Source organism: Poecile atricapillus, chromosome 2 (assembly GCF_030490865.1).
Source record: "Poecile atricapillus isolate bPoeAtr1 chromosome 2, bPoeAtr1.hap1, whole genome shotgun sequence".
Classification (NCBI taxonomy): Eukaryota; Metazoa; Chordata; class Aves; order Passeriformes; family Paridae; genus Poecile; species Poecile atricapillus.
The window spans coordinates 44,141,472-44,154,896 of NC_081250.1; the positions used below are offsets into that span (position 1 = coordinate 44,141,472).

At 45.6% G+C, this 13,425-nt stretch overlaps 1 protein-coding gene across 5 annotated transcripts in view; it reads left to right on the top strand.

The window, feature by feature from the left end:
- Nucleotides 1–12,884, top strand: part of TMEM108 (transmembrane protein 108) — a 165,222-nt gene extending 152,338 nt beyond the window's left edge. For 4 of the 5 annotated variants that reach the window (XM_058833572.1, XM_058833571.1, XM_058833570.1 and 1 more), the window contains 3 exons: nucleotides 1,806–2,918; nucleotides 10,999–11,153; nucleotides 12,541–12,884. In XM_058833572.1, the coding sequence (XP_058689555.1) occupies nucleotides 1,806–2,918; nucleotides 10,999–11,153; nucleotides 12,541–12,663 (1,391 nt within the window). In that variant the 3' untranslated portion in view covers nucleotides 12,664–12,884. The remainder of the gene's footprint in view (nucleotides 1–1,805; nucleotides 2,919–10,998; nucleotides 11,154–12,540) is intronic. The other variant, XM_058833573.1, reaches the window with a different exon arrangement.
- Nucleotides 12,885–13,425: the final 541 nt, after the last annotated feature.

A 13,425-nucleotide genomic window follows, 5' to 3' on the forward strand; every position in this document is an offset into this window, starting at 1 on the left:
CCAGACAATAGTTTATTTGGCAGGGATATTTATTCCAGAAATTAAAAAAAAGGGAGAGCTAATCTTAGCATCAGGCAGTGGAAAGTGCATTACTTGTAATTGGCTCTCACCATGTTATTTAGTCAGTGTTTTCATCTTCTGGATACTCTTCCAAGTAACAGGAGGCTGCTGGGGGCAAGATGAGCTGATTTTTTTTTTTTTTTTTTTTTTTTTTTTTTTTTTTTTTGTTGCAGAGCTCTACACTTGTCTAGTTCAGAAATGATGGGTACTGACCAAAGTAGAACATTTAGCTGGGTAAGAGGAACAGATAACTGCTCCTTTGGTGAGTTTTTGCTAGACACATTGCAATGATCATGAATGGGTGGGAACGATACTCAAGATTCAGAATAAACACATTTCATCACATTTTGCCCAACATGAAACCAAATCAGGGTCAGCAAACACCTAATCAGAGCTCTTTCATTTTCCCGAGTCCCTGTCTTCCTTTGGCCCATAACAGCCATTCCCAAATAGTGTAGAACTAAATGGTACAGCAACACTCAGTGGAGAAAGCTGGCCAACCAGGAGGGGTAGAGCAGGGGGCAGGAAGGCACTCCACAGTCCTGGCTGTTATCTGATCATCACCCAGTTTGGAGTCCTGAAGTTTTGACGAACTCATCTCCCTCATTTGTTAAGACTGTGACAACATTTTTCACCTCAACGCAGCTGGTTGAAATTCACACTAGCACAGTGCTAATGGTGCCATCTGATGATGCTCAGTGGACTGTGCAAAATGGATTTATTCCATGTGCTTCCTAGTAGGCAGAGATCCACATTACACTCGACAGCTTCAGCATATGGAAATGGTGACGTGTGATTGATGTGGTCCCTGCAGGTCACGGTAACTCATGGCGTATTAGCCCTGCATCCCGGGGAGGCTTATGCTACTGCAGCTGCCCACCTCCATTATCTGAACTAGGAATAAATGAAAGAATTGATGTTCCCAGCGGTGTGAATCTGGCACCTCGGCAGTGCGGAGGGAGGTGGGAGGCAAAATTCACAGAATCCAACCCCACAGGTGAGCACAGAGCAGGTTACAACCAAACTTCAGTTATGGGTGCGAAGGGCAGTTGTGTTAGAGCACAATAATCACAATGTTTTTTAAAATGACTGGGATAGCTGTGTTTTCTTTTTAATTTTTGACATTTGGAGTGACTAGGTTTTCCAAAGCTGCTAAGTAAAGCACAGCATGTATAACCCAGGTAGCCCTCTCATCAGACATCCCTTCTTGACCTAATTTTCAGCAAGGCCTAAGCAGCTGCTCTTTCAAAAACCAGATTGCTTAATGGCAGCCAAGACTGGAGGCAGCCAAATTTAGGATTTTGCGGCCAAAGAAGTGAGCAGACTAAGGTTTCCCATAATGATATGGACATTCATCTGGGCATCTCCTGGCCAAGATGAAAATGAGGACGTCTGTTGTCTCTGCCCCTCAAATGCAGGATGCTTTTCAGCTTCTCCAGGGAAATCACCTGTCCGTGACATTTTAAAGCTTCACATGAGTCAACACTGCAAGCTCCTCTGTCTTTACCACATAAATTCCCTGTAATCTTGCACATCGCTCTCATGGCCATAGGGTCACCACAGCTCCTGCAGAATTGTCTTTCTCTTCCTACTTCAGCAGATAAGCAAAGAAAGTTGGATGCTAACTCTTCTGTCCTTCTGCAGAACATGGAAAGTATTCCTTCCTGCCGGACATACAAGCCATGTTGTCCCCATCTGCTGGTTCCTCCCCAGTATCTCACGCTCTTTTTGTGTTTTTTCCTCAGGTGTTCTATTGATCTTGGCACTGACAGAAGAGCTGGTGTTTTCTGTTCAGGTACTGTCTCCCACTGTCTCCTCCTCTCAGGGCTTCCCGATGAACACTACAGCTGTCACAGCCATGGGAACAACGCCTCACCACAAAGACCACCACACGGCAGAGCCCCTTCCCACGTCTGCTCAAGCCATGTCCCACCCCGTCAGCCTGGTGGAGAAAGCCCCTTCCACCGGGCAAGAGCAAGAGAGTGGCCCTCGCATCGGCGAAAAGGAAACTTACCATTTATACAACCAGAGTGCTTTGTACTCAGGACAGTCTCGCCCCAAGGGGAAAATATTCCAGGTTTTCAAAGGCAACTTCTCAGAGTCGCCAGAGCCTTACCTAAAGACGACCCTGCACTCTCCCTTCCCTACCCTGAGGAGCCCTTTCACAGACCACCCGTTTCAGTCCCAGACCACAGCATCCAGTGATCCAAATGGAATGGGGCTGGCAAGAACTACACACTCAGACCCTTCTCCCCACCACAACACCTCGGGAAGCCTTAGGGAAGCAGAGCGAGGGGATGGGACCAAGGTAGTCGTGCAGGAGGCAGATTTTGCCACCACAACTGCTGGACCATCAACTGATCCTGAAGCAGTGTCGGTGCCTTTTAAACCCACCCGCTATGGCGTGTGGGATATGCTGAGCAAAAACAACTCTTGGGTAACCTTGAATCTCAGTACAAATGTCCCTCTGTTTGCTGGCTCTGGATCTGCTACAGCAGCAGCTGGTCACTCAGTTCAGACCAGTTTTGACGTCAGCATCTCGACCCCGGCAGCGGGAGACCCTGAGGGACTCACTCCAACGCAGCACGGCGTGGTGACCAACGCCACGTCACCAGGCAGTGCTCTCTCCTCAGTGCCTGCCACGAGGTTGTCCAGCTCCACTTCCACAGCTGGCTCCACCGCCACTGGGAACTTCCTGAATAGACTGGTTCCTGCCGGGACCTGGAAACCAGGCGTGCAAGGAAACATCTCCCACGTCACCGAGGGGGACAAACCCCAGCACAGAGCAACCATCTGTCTCAGCAAGATGGACATTGCCTGGATCATTCTGGCTATCAGCGTCCCTATATCCTCATGTTGTAAGTTAATTGCCACTTTATTTTGCTTTCTTTTTCCTTAAGATTCAGATTTCAGCCCACAATTCAAGGACTAGCTGGAGACCTAACAGAGGCAGGTCAGCTTGGGATGGATGAGATGCACAGGTGTCACATTCACTGACCAAAGTGTTTAACTTCAAAATGCAGGACTAAAATGTTACAGTCAAAGCATACTTGCTCTATTGCTGTTACAAACCTTATGGGGTGACTCTACATTTGAGGGTGTAACACTACCCTGAACAACTCTAGAATGTGAAGCAGCTTTACTCCAAGGTGTTTAAGACAGTGATCAAAAACTTGATCAAGGACATTATTTTATCTAGGAACTAGTATTTGCTGTCCTGAGATTGGACTTTAAAGCCCACTGCTAACCCAAAGGTTTAATAACATCTATAATGACTAATAATTCAGGAAACACCAGTTTTCCCACACAGTAAAATATTTCATTGCAGGCAGTGCATAAACTATCAGATTTAAAAATCTGATAAAGAAAGTGCTGGTTTCCTCCATTTTAATTCTGATTTACAGTTGCCAAGGGAAGAGAAAGAGTTGGAAACCTTGGCCTTCAGACACCTAGAGTCAGCCACCTGCACAACCAGGGCAGGTTGGGTTTCCAGAGCTGGCTCAGGGTCTTGTTGTTTGACTCAGTTACAAAACACACACGAGAAATTATGAGCAAGCTTTTGAGTGCTTGCCAGGATGTCCTGTGCCTAGATGGGTTGTATCAGCTTGGTGGGACAGCATATTCCCTGGGGTCTCACTGTCATGGGGTGTGATTATTCTGGTCTGTCTGGAGTGAAACAAAACCAAACATTTCCCAGGCTTTGCTGCCTGAGGAAACATAAAGGGGTAGCAGCCAAGAATACTGAGTATTAATGCTGTTATTTACAGCTATGAACTGTACAGAGGACAAGGCTAGATGAGCTGCCCGCGCCAGTCTCACACACAGCTTACTCCAGCCAAAAAAGACACTGCTGCTCTCTCCTGCTCTTTCTGAGGTGCAGGCACCTAATCCTGGCCCTCCCCTTCTGCCTGGGCCTGACTTGTCACCTCCCTGAGACACTTCCAGAGTGTTAAAGTGGCCAAAAAATATTCACTTCACTCTTTGGTACTGTTCTGTCTACCCAGTGAGCTGAATCAGCTCCCCACAAAGTCAGGTGGGCATGAGACTCGAAAAGGATAAGGCTGCAGGAATGCAAACCTGGAGACTGGACCATACTAATCCTGTCAACAGCAGCAAATTATTGGATTGGGTCAGCATATTTGTTAGATTCGCACCTCTGGGACCATCAGTTCTGCTATTCAATGTGGTTAAAACCACAAGTGAGAACAAAGCTTAAGGCTAAAAGGCTAAAAGATGGGCAATCAAAGAGAAACCAAAGCAAAATTTGCATATGCATTTCTGTGAGAGATGGAGAGGAGAAACGGGGACTTAGCAAACACGAGGTCAGAAGCAGCAGTATTTGATGATTTGATGAACTGTGCCTTGTCTGTCCATCACTAGAATTAGAGGATCAAATAAATTCTTCCAAGAATTACGTTTTGGGCCAATATCCAGAAAGCAAGCTGAGCTGGATAGAAAACATCTAAATACAAACGAAGAAGTGTAAAACCATACACACAAGCATGGGAAGCATAGCCAGTGGGTAAACTGGTCTGTGCACGCAGAGTGCCATGTTTGAGGTAAATAATAATAACAGTAACAATAACAATAGTAATAATAATATGAGAAGTCTGATAGCAGGAGTGCTAACCTGTTATTCATTAAATAGAGGTGTTAGCACTTTTCCTCTTTTCATTTGTGCCATAACGGTAAGTGTTCATGTGACTCTGCCTGTTATGGTTCCTGTATTCATAAGCTACATTTTTTTAGAAGTCAAATGCTATTTTGAAAGTTATTGGCATCAGCTCTAACATAACTGAGTATTTAAACTGTTCAAGTATTTAAGTCCTTCTTTCAAGACTCAGATTCCTGAGGATGGCCTTCTTTGGGACTCTCCTTTTAAAATCCAGAGATCCTCGGATGTATTTCAGAGTCGAAATGAGCGGCAGGCAGGCATTTCGATGGTATTTTTGGGGGGATGATCTGGCTTCAGTGCCTAGGAGATGGATTTCGTCGCGGGGTTTGGCTGTTCAAGCAGGGACCCCTGCCCGGTGCCGCCCGGGCTGTCCGAAGGGGACTGTCGCCACCTCCCGGGCACCAGCGCTGCGGCGGCCACAGGCGGCCCCATAGGAGGCTCCTCTCCTCTGGCCCAGAGCGGGCTGACGCCGAGAGAAGGATGAAGAACAGATATTTGGGTTTCATTTCGTCTTCAAACGGGGAAGTTTTCCGAGAGAGGCTCTCACAGTTGTTGTGGGCACGGGATTGAGAGAAAAATATTGTCGTGCTCCTGCCTTGGGATGCTGAAAGGCTATAGAGACACAACCCCATGCTTTTAAATACCTGAGCTGCCTTAGAAGGGATGAAGCCACAGAGAAATCACTGAGGACCCCTGTCACAGGAGGGTCCAGCTGTGGACCGGTGGCTCTGCACTCAGGCTGGCGCCTTCGGGACCGGGAGGAGACAGCCTCAAGGCAGGGAAGTTAGCCACACACCCTGGAAAGACATGGAAAGAAGTGAGGAGAGGCAACCCAGAGCCTGTGCATGAGGCTGAAGAGCTGCATGAATCCAATTAATTCAGGTCCTTTGTTCTGCTAATGAGGGGTGCCCTGAGCTGAGCCAGCTCGATGACCTCCAGGCTGTTTCTCCAGAGCCTCTGCAGAGCTGCTCAGTGGCCAGCGCATCTCTCCTCTGCCAGGAGCCCTTGTGTCCTTCCATATAGTCTCTCCTCTGTGCAAGGAGTGACAAGGAGGCTGGAAAAGCTTTCTTTGGAGGGCTTCTGGGCACAGTTTGTGCTACCCAAAAATTCTTGGAAGAGAACACATCATGATACTTCAAAGACTCTCTGTCCCTCTCTGATCCCTACACGCTGCTTGCTGTCACACCTTCTAGTGACAGGCACCTGATAAATGAAAACCTGTGGGCATTTGAACTTCTATAGCAGGGAAACTTGCTAGAGAGCAACCACAGGAGCCTTTGGCTCCTCATCCCCACTGGAAGAAGTGCTTGGGATGCTGTGCTTCTCCTCACAGAGGACAGACCCTGCTGAGGTTTCCTTGCTGGCCCATCCCTGCTGTGGGGATTTGCACCACAGAGAGGAAGCAGCAGAGTGTTTGTTCAGCATCCCTGTGCCCTGACATTTGTGCCCCACTGAGGAATGGCAGGTCCCACCAGCCGTGCTAGTGGCACAGCTCAGGGGCTGTAGCACAAGTGAAGATCTGTGCCTCAGGAACTCACCTGCTTAAATAAGACCTGGCATTTAGCCTGCCACCCTTACAATACATACTTTACAGATGCACAGATTTCAGAGTCCCACTGAAATCCCTGAAACTTCTATTCAGAGAAGTAATGCTTTGAGTAGGAATGCACAAACCATTGTGAACCTAGGGAAATAATTTCACCTTTTGGCAGCTCAGTTTCATGGTATAAATAATGAGGGTAATGTTGCTAATGCCATGGGAGGGCTGCAAAAATGAAGGATTTATCATTCCCTTCCCAGAACAGCAAAATCATATATAACAGTGATGTCATTATTTTCTTCATGTCACAGTTTGAGTTGGTTTTGCGGTGTCCTTCAGGCAGCCTTGAACATTTTTGTGCACGTGCTGTTGTACATGTGTAGGTGCCTCTCTCTGCAATGCAGAACGAAACACAATATGAGCTCATTTTAAAACCCACCATTCCAGTCCTTGGCCTCCTGGTCCTTGCGTCACTGTAACTACAGAATGACACAAGAAAATGTGGAAGAACAGGAACTTGCAAATCAGATGCACAGAAGTCAGTTCATCCAGTCAGTTCTGCTGACACAGGAGAGCACCAGGGGAAGGCTGAGCCTCTGAACACAGGCATCAGCAGAACTCAAAGAATATGTGAAGAATTGCCTTGGGCCTAACCTCACTTTAGCTCACATTTCATGCACTTGAATGCTTTCCAAAATTACCTCACTCACCTTCTCCATCACAAAACCTGTGCTTTCTTCCTGGTCTGAAGTGAGAGAGATCCCAAGCCCTGAGCCTAATCCCGAGGTGTGAACTCAGGCTGAGCTGGAGTGACTCCTGTCTCCAGATGTAAGCAGCTATAGTCAGTAACCAAATCCATCCTGATACCTTTTTCACAGCTAAGTATGGGTTGCTACATATAGGAAAACAGGGAAATTGAAAGAAATACGGAAAAAGCACTTTTGGTCATTGAGGGAAGGGTTCTTTAAATTTAGTTTATGTTGTGATCTGCAGGTGTAGGGAGAAGTAAATGAAGATCCTTCACTCTGAATATTGGATGATTTTTAAGTGCTTACAATTTCAGGTCTGTTAACACTGTTTTGTGTGGGAGCTGGAAAGTGGGGGGAGTATGCAGCTGTGTAAGATTGGTAAAATATTTTAGTGGGTTGAAGGGAAAGACTGTCAGAAAACTGTAGGGAATTGTTATGATCTCATTACACTGCATTAATGAAGCTGGTATTGAATGTGATACATAATCATAGTGGGTTGTATTTTTAAAAAAAAAAAACCACCAGAAAATTAGAAAAGAGTCATAGAATGATTTAAGAGTGAAGAAATGCAACATAAATCCACTTGTGCCATGATGTAGCACAAAGGGAGGCTGAAGCCTACATATATAAGAGATGTTTCTGACAGCACAGTGGAAGTTTTTAATAAAAAAGGCAAAAGAACATGGAGGAAGTGATGGTTGAAGATGAAGGTATTTACACAAGAGTAATGTAAACATGTCCCCACAATGGAAATTAAACATTGAAACAAAATTTGTGGGAATGGGATGGATATCTGGTCACTCTGTATCTTTAAATGAAGGTGAGTATTTTCCTATGAGATGTATCTTATGTACAGATTATGTTAAAGGTAACAGGTGAAAGTCTTCTGGTGTGCAGGTGCTTTGTGGGTGACAGTAGGTGATGGACATGTTCCCACCAGCCTAGAAACTTGTAAATCTGTGAGAATCTTGTTTCTCCCATTTGTGGGATGTTTTATTTCCTGTTTCATAGGTGGGGGGGACAGATAATGCAGATGTAACTCGCCCTATGGCCAAAGAATATCCAGTATCAGAGCTGGAGCTCATCAGCAGCTCAGCCCCTGAACATGTGTTGCAGCTACTAGCTCTCTCTTCAGCTCTGTAGTTGTCATTACTCCATTTGTGCCTTCCAAGCCATCTCTGCCCTCTGTGTATTTCATCCACTTAATATGACTTCCCTGGCCATCAGAGTTGTCTGTCGGGAAGAGTTTTTCTGCAATACATGTAATTCTATTTATGGGAACAAAATGGTATCTAGGAATATTGGAAAAGCTGTGCCCTGGTCCTAGTGTTGTTCTGGAAGTGGGAGACCCTATGTTGGCTACATTAATTTCATTAAAATATTCCCCAAATGTGGCATGTTACATGGTAGATGTGGTACTTAATGCCGTAGTTTGGTGGTGGATCTGGCAGTGTTAATGGTTGGACTCAACATTCCTGAAGGTCTTTTCCAACCTAAATGATTCTATGATTCTGTGAAAAGGGTAGTTAATATAAGATGAAGAGGGAATAGCCCCATTCCAGCCCTGCTGTCCTCACTCGCCCTCTTAAATGAGGTCTCTTCTCCTTTGAATTGGGGTAGCTTAGGTAGACATCCTTCTGCTAAAATATGTATTTGTGGAAGCTCAGGAACCCATTTCCCATGCTCTTCCATCCATTTTCTTGTGTGTGCACCATGGTTGGAGGCCAAGAGTGTAAATAAGAGAGGGAGAATTATTGCTGTATGCGTCTGCACGTGGCAAGGCCATTTCCTGCTGGAAGAAGCTGAGATCTCCCTCAACTCAGTGTCACCGGCTTTCCAGCCCCTAAACCCCAAATCCGGTACTTCTCTTTCAGTAGCCACAATATTTTATAAACTGTAAACCCTCAGGCTTTCCAAAAAACATTTGCACAGAGGTGACTTTACTGGGGCCCTCATGTCCTCAGACACCTTCAGAAATGCTCTGTGCCGTGGGGATGGATCCCTTGTTGCTGGAGTACTGAAAAGCTCCAAGGACTGTTGGCTCTTACTGGCAGTGGTAAGGACTAAATGCAAGTCCTGCACCACTTTCTAATCTTCCCAAGCCTGCAGGCTGGGCTTGGACGCAGAGAGGGCAGCAGCCAAAGCATGGATAAAAGGTGCAGCCCTTCAAGGGGACAGGCATTTCCCCAGGCAGGGAGAGCAATTCTGGGGGATCATGAGCTGCAGTAGGATTCAGACTGTTGGGCTGTCAGCAAGTGAAGTTGTTAGTGACAGAATTGCCTGAAATGAAACACATCAGTTTTTTTATTATTCTTTGTAGTTTATTTTATTTTTTAAATAGAGGTCTAGCCTTACACTTTTGTATTGCTATTTTTATGTGGTCAGTGGGATAAGAAATTAGACCCATGGCACATGGGTAGCTGCAATCTTTGTCAAAACATACATAGCAGCAGTGATCTCTCTGCAGTCTTTTCTTTCCTCTGAGTTATCATTCTAATACATAATTCTACCTGTAGCTGAGGAAAAAATTTATTTTTTTGCTTCATGAATATTTTCTCTCTTCTTTTCTACTGTGAGGGATTTAGAAATGATAGAATGAATTTTTCAGCAGGGCATTCCATATTTCACAGGTACAAATCAAACCAAGCACATGTGCCGCTACCTGTCTGCATGAATCAGGTCAATTACAAACACAACTGGTCAATGAATTCCACATGGTAAGGTGTGAGGTGTAAGGGAAGCAGACAGAGCTCACACATTACAGCTCTGAGCAAATCCTTGCACATGCCCCAGCTTCTACCTGGGCGAGGGCTGGTGGGAGCAATAAGTCTGTTGTTGTGGGTTTGCCTGTCTCTTGTAAAGTTGCCAAGATTACCCATCTGAATTGCAACAGAGATGAATAAACTGAAAGCAGTTCCAGAAAATAACATTCAGCCAGTTTTGTGTTCAGCTGCCTGCTGGGAGAGAATTACCTGGGCATTTCTGGGGCCCAGAGATGCCTGTGGCTGTGAGACCAGACAGACTCCTGAGCATCAGGAGTTTCACTTGCTGGTCACTTTGTCTTGCCTAGCTGCCCTACTTTAAGTTCAGATATTTCAGATTATAGAAGCTTAAGTGTGCTCTGCAGGTGAGGAAAAAAACCCCACTCTTGGCATTACCCAATGCCCAGACAAGTGTGGGGGAACAGGTTACCCTTATCAGCAGATTCCACTTCCCACAGCTAATGGAGACAGGCAGGAAAACCCCAGCTCTGGTGTTAACACTACCCTGGAAGTGTAAAGTATGTGGGACAGGTGCCACAGGGTACCTCCACACCACCTTACCCCGGTCTCATCCTACTCAGGAACCCATCTGTTCCTCTGGCTCGTTGCTGATGTGTTGGAACATGGTCACAAATGAAAATCCAAGTTACAAATGGCAGGCAACAGAGGCAGGGATCAGTGACACTTCAGGACAGATGCTTTTAGTATTGAAGACAGGCAACTGCAGCATTTATGAATTTGCTATTTGAGCTAGGATTGGTATCTCTCACTGCCCACTTGCTAATGTGTTCATCCCTGCAGCCTCTGAACACACCAGATGCAGAAAAGATCCCCACAGAAGCATCTTAGTCCCTGAGAAATGCCCTCTCTCCTAGAGGGTCTATAACCCCCTGCTTAGGTATTAAAATACCATCAGTTACAACAACAAAGCTTTTCATTAATCAGGCAGACACATCTTGAAGATTATACACTCACATCAAAAAGAAAGTAAAAACTGCATATTCTGCCAAGCCCAAAGCCTCATCTGCTTGGCCCAGACTCTGACATAATTGTGTAGGATTTGTCAGCAGAGAGCTAGGACTGACTGAGACTGAAGTGTATGAACGTGGGTCACCAGCCCTCTCCTTAAGTAACACAAAGTGCAAATCCATGGTACTGATGAGTCCTTATTGAAAGGAAATAACCAGATTCTTGACATGTTTCTATTGACAGCAGTTCTGCTGACAGTCTGCTGCATGAGAAGGAAGAAGAAGACATCTAACCCAGAGAACAACCTGAGCTATTGGAATAATGCTATTACCATGGACTACTTCAACAGGCATGCTGTAGAGTTACCAAGAGAGATCCAGTCGCTGGAGACTTCAGAGGTACCTTGCATGCAGAACTGGTGTCTGAAAACTGTAACTGAAGCCATGCTGGGAGGAGGGGAGAGGAAGTCATATTAATAAAGCCTTGAAATCCCTACACATGTTCAGGGGAACAGCTTTTAGGGAAGGACTCACTCCTACACGTCTATTAGGTGGGATAAACAAGCCAGCAAAACTGGATTGCCATCCTGTTCCCAGCCACTGCAGATGTGTTCCATACTGCTGCCTGGTGACGGGTGTTAACAGCCTCTAGGTGAATTTGTTCCTGGGTTTCTCTTCCTTGTGAGCCTACAGCCAATGTCAAGCCATGCCATGATGGCTTAAGGAGAGCCCTTTGGGCTGCCTCATTACTGACTGTCAGTCAGCTGTATGTGTGCCACACGGCATAAAATAAGGAGGCTGGTGGGAGTTAATAATGCAAAGAAATTTTTGTACATTTGTGTCTTAGGAGCTGCCTGTAATTTCTCAAATACCAGTTGAGGGAATGAGTGTTCCCACTACAAAAGTAATCAGAACATCACTATGTGGGGATGTGTGGTGGTGGTGGTGGTGGTAGTGTACACTCATCAGCCTTTACTTAAGGGATCTGACTGGTTCAGTGGCATTATTCACACATGGGCAGGTGATCCTACTGATAGAAATCTATTCTCTGGCCTCAGAGGTAGAGAATAATTCAGTTTAGTTCAAAGGTATTAAAAACCTAGAAACAGTGGAGAATCTGAGTTTATACTAAAGTGATTTTCAGAACAGCTAGATGACTAGCTTATGTGACTAAATTAAAAAAAAAAATAAAAAGTTTGGAAAGGAACCTCTGAGACGTGATTAGACAAATAGTCACAGTCACTTCATTAACCCCATTTTGTTGACAATCATGTTGCTCAATCTAAGGTAGGACCTGGTCTGGCTTGCCCAAATTCACATACAAGATGATCTTCAAAAGCTGAATCATTTAAACCTGATCAGAATATGACTGAACTAGGGCATGCTTGGGTGGCTTGGACCCATATATGTGGCTTTCTATCCTTAAAAAGAAGTCTAAAATGCATCTTGAGGAGTCGAGCCCAGCTGAGAGACAGGAAACGCTTGCAATGAGTCAATAAAGTGGAAAAAACCCCAAGAAATATGGAAGCTCCAAAGGGATTGGAAGTCTGGTGCAGCTGGCTTCTGGGTCCCTAGGGCTGAGAAAGAATCAGCAGAGCCTCAGAGGAACTTCTCACTCCCAGCTCCTCCTGCCTGACGAAGGAAGAAACCAGCTCACCAAACATGGCTCTCCAGAGTCACAGCCCACAGCATTCAGGCACCTTTGGGGGATTGGGAGGAGTGTCCTCTGTGCTCAGGGAGGGCGAAGGGTGTGAAGTGCTCAATCTGCTTCTCTGTTTTTCCCTAGGACCACCTGTCCGAGCCACGCTCCCCGGCCAACGGCGACTACCGCGACAGCGGGATGGTCCTGGTGAACCCCTTCTGTCAGGAAACGCTGTTTGTGGGACACGAGCAAGTCTCTGAAATATGAGCCCACGGCTGCCCCCGTACTGCAGTTTCATCTCTACTGTCTCCAAATTATAAATAAATATATATATATTATAAATATAACCTTTGTGTAACCCTGAATTACAAGAAATGTTTTCAGCTTTTCTTTTGTCCCTCAGAATTGTCAGCCCCTTTTTTATAAGTGTGGTAAAACTTTACAGAACAAACTGTGGCTTTATAAAATAAAGGTATTTCTAAGCAAAACACCTGTCAGGTGGTCTGTTTGCTTCGCTCTCATCTACAAACTGCTGCTAAATATACATGGTCTGGAAAAATACTGAGTAAGGCTGCTCTTGGTGCAGGCAGCATGTGGTGGGTGCAGCATCCTGCATCCTACATGATATCACGCAGCTGAGCATAAGCATTTCTGCTCAGTGACTGTCCCTTCTCCTACTTCAGACAATCACTCCTTTGCTTCAGGCTGCTAAGCTAGAATGCAAACCAGACAGGGCCAGTTCAGTTGCCAGATGCAGTCTGTACAGCTCCTCTGCCAGTCTTGTGGCCTTTCTGTGACTCCAATACTGCCTGAGCACCAACTGGAATGAGCCCTTTACTGTCCCGCTTCCAGTATGAGCTGCAAAACTCTTTTATATGAGCAAGGACAAGAATGGCCCTTTTTTCCTGCATAATTGTTTTAACCACACTACACATTAGACCCACAGCTGCTACACTTCAGCCCAATAAGCCTAGAATTATTTCCTGAAGATCAAACAGCCTCAAAAGAAGGCATGTAGAGTGCTCCCTT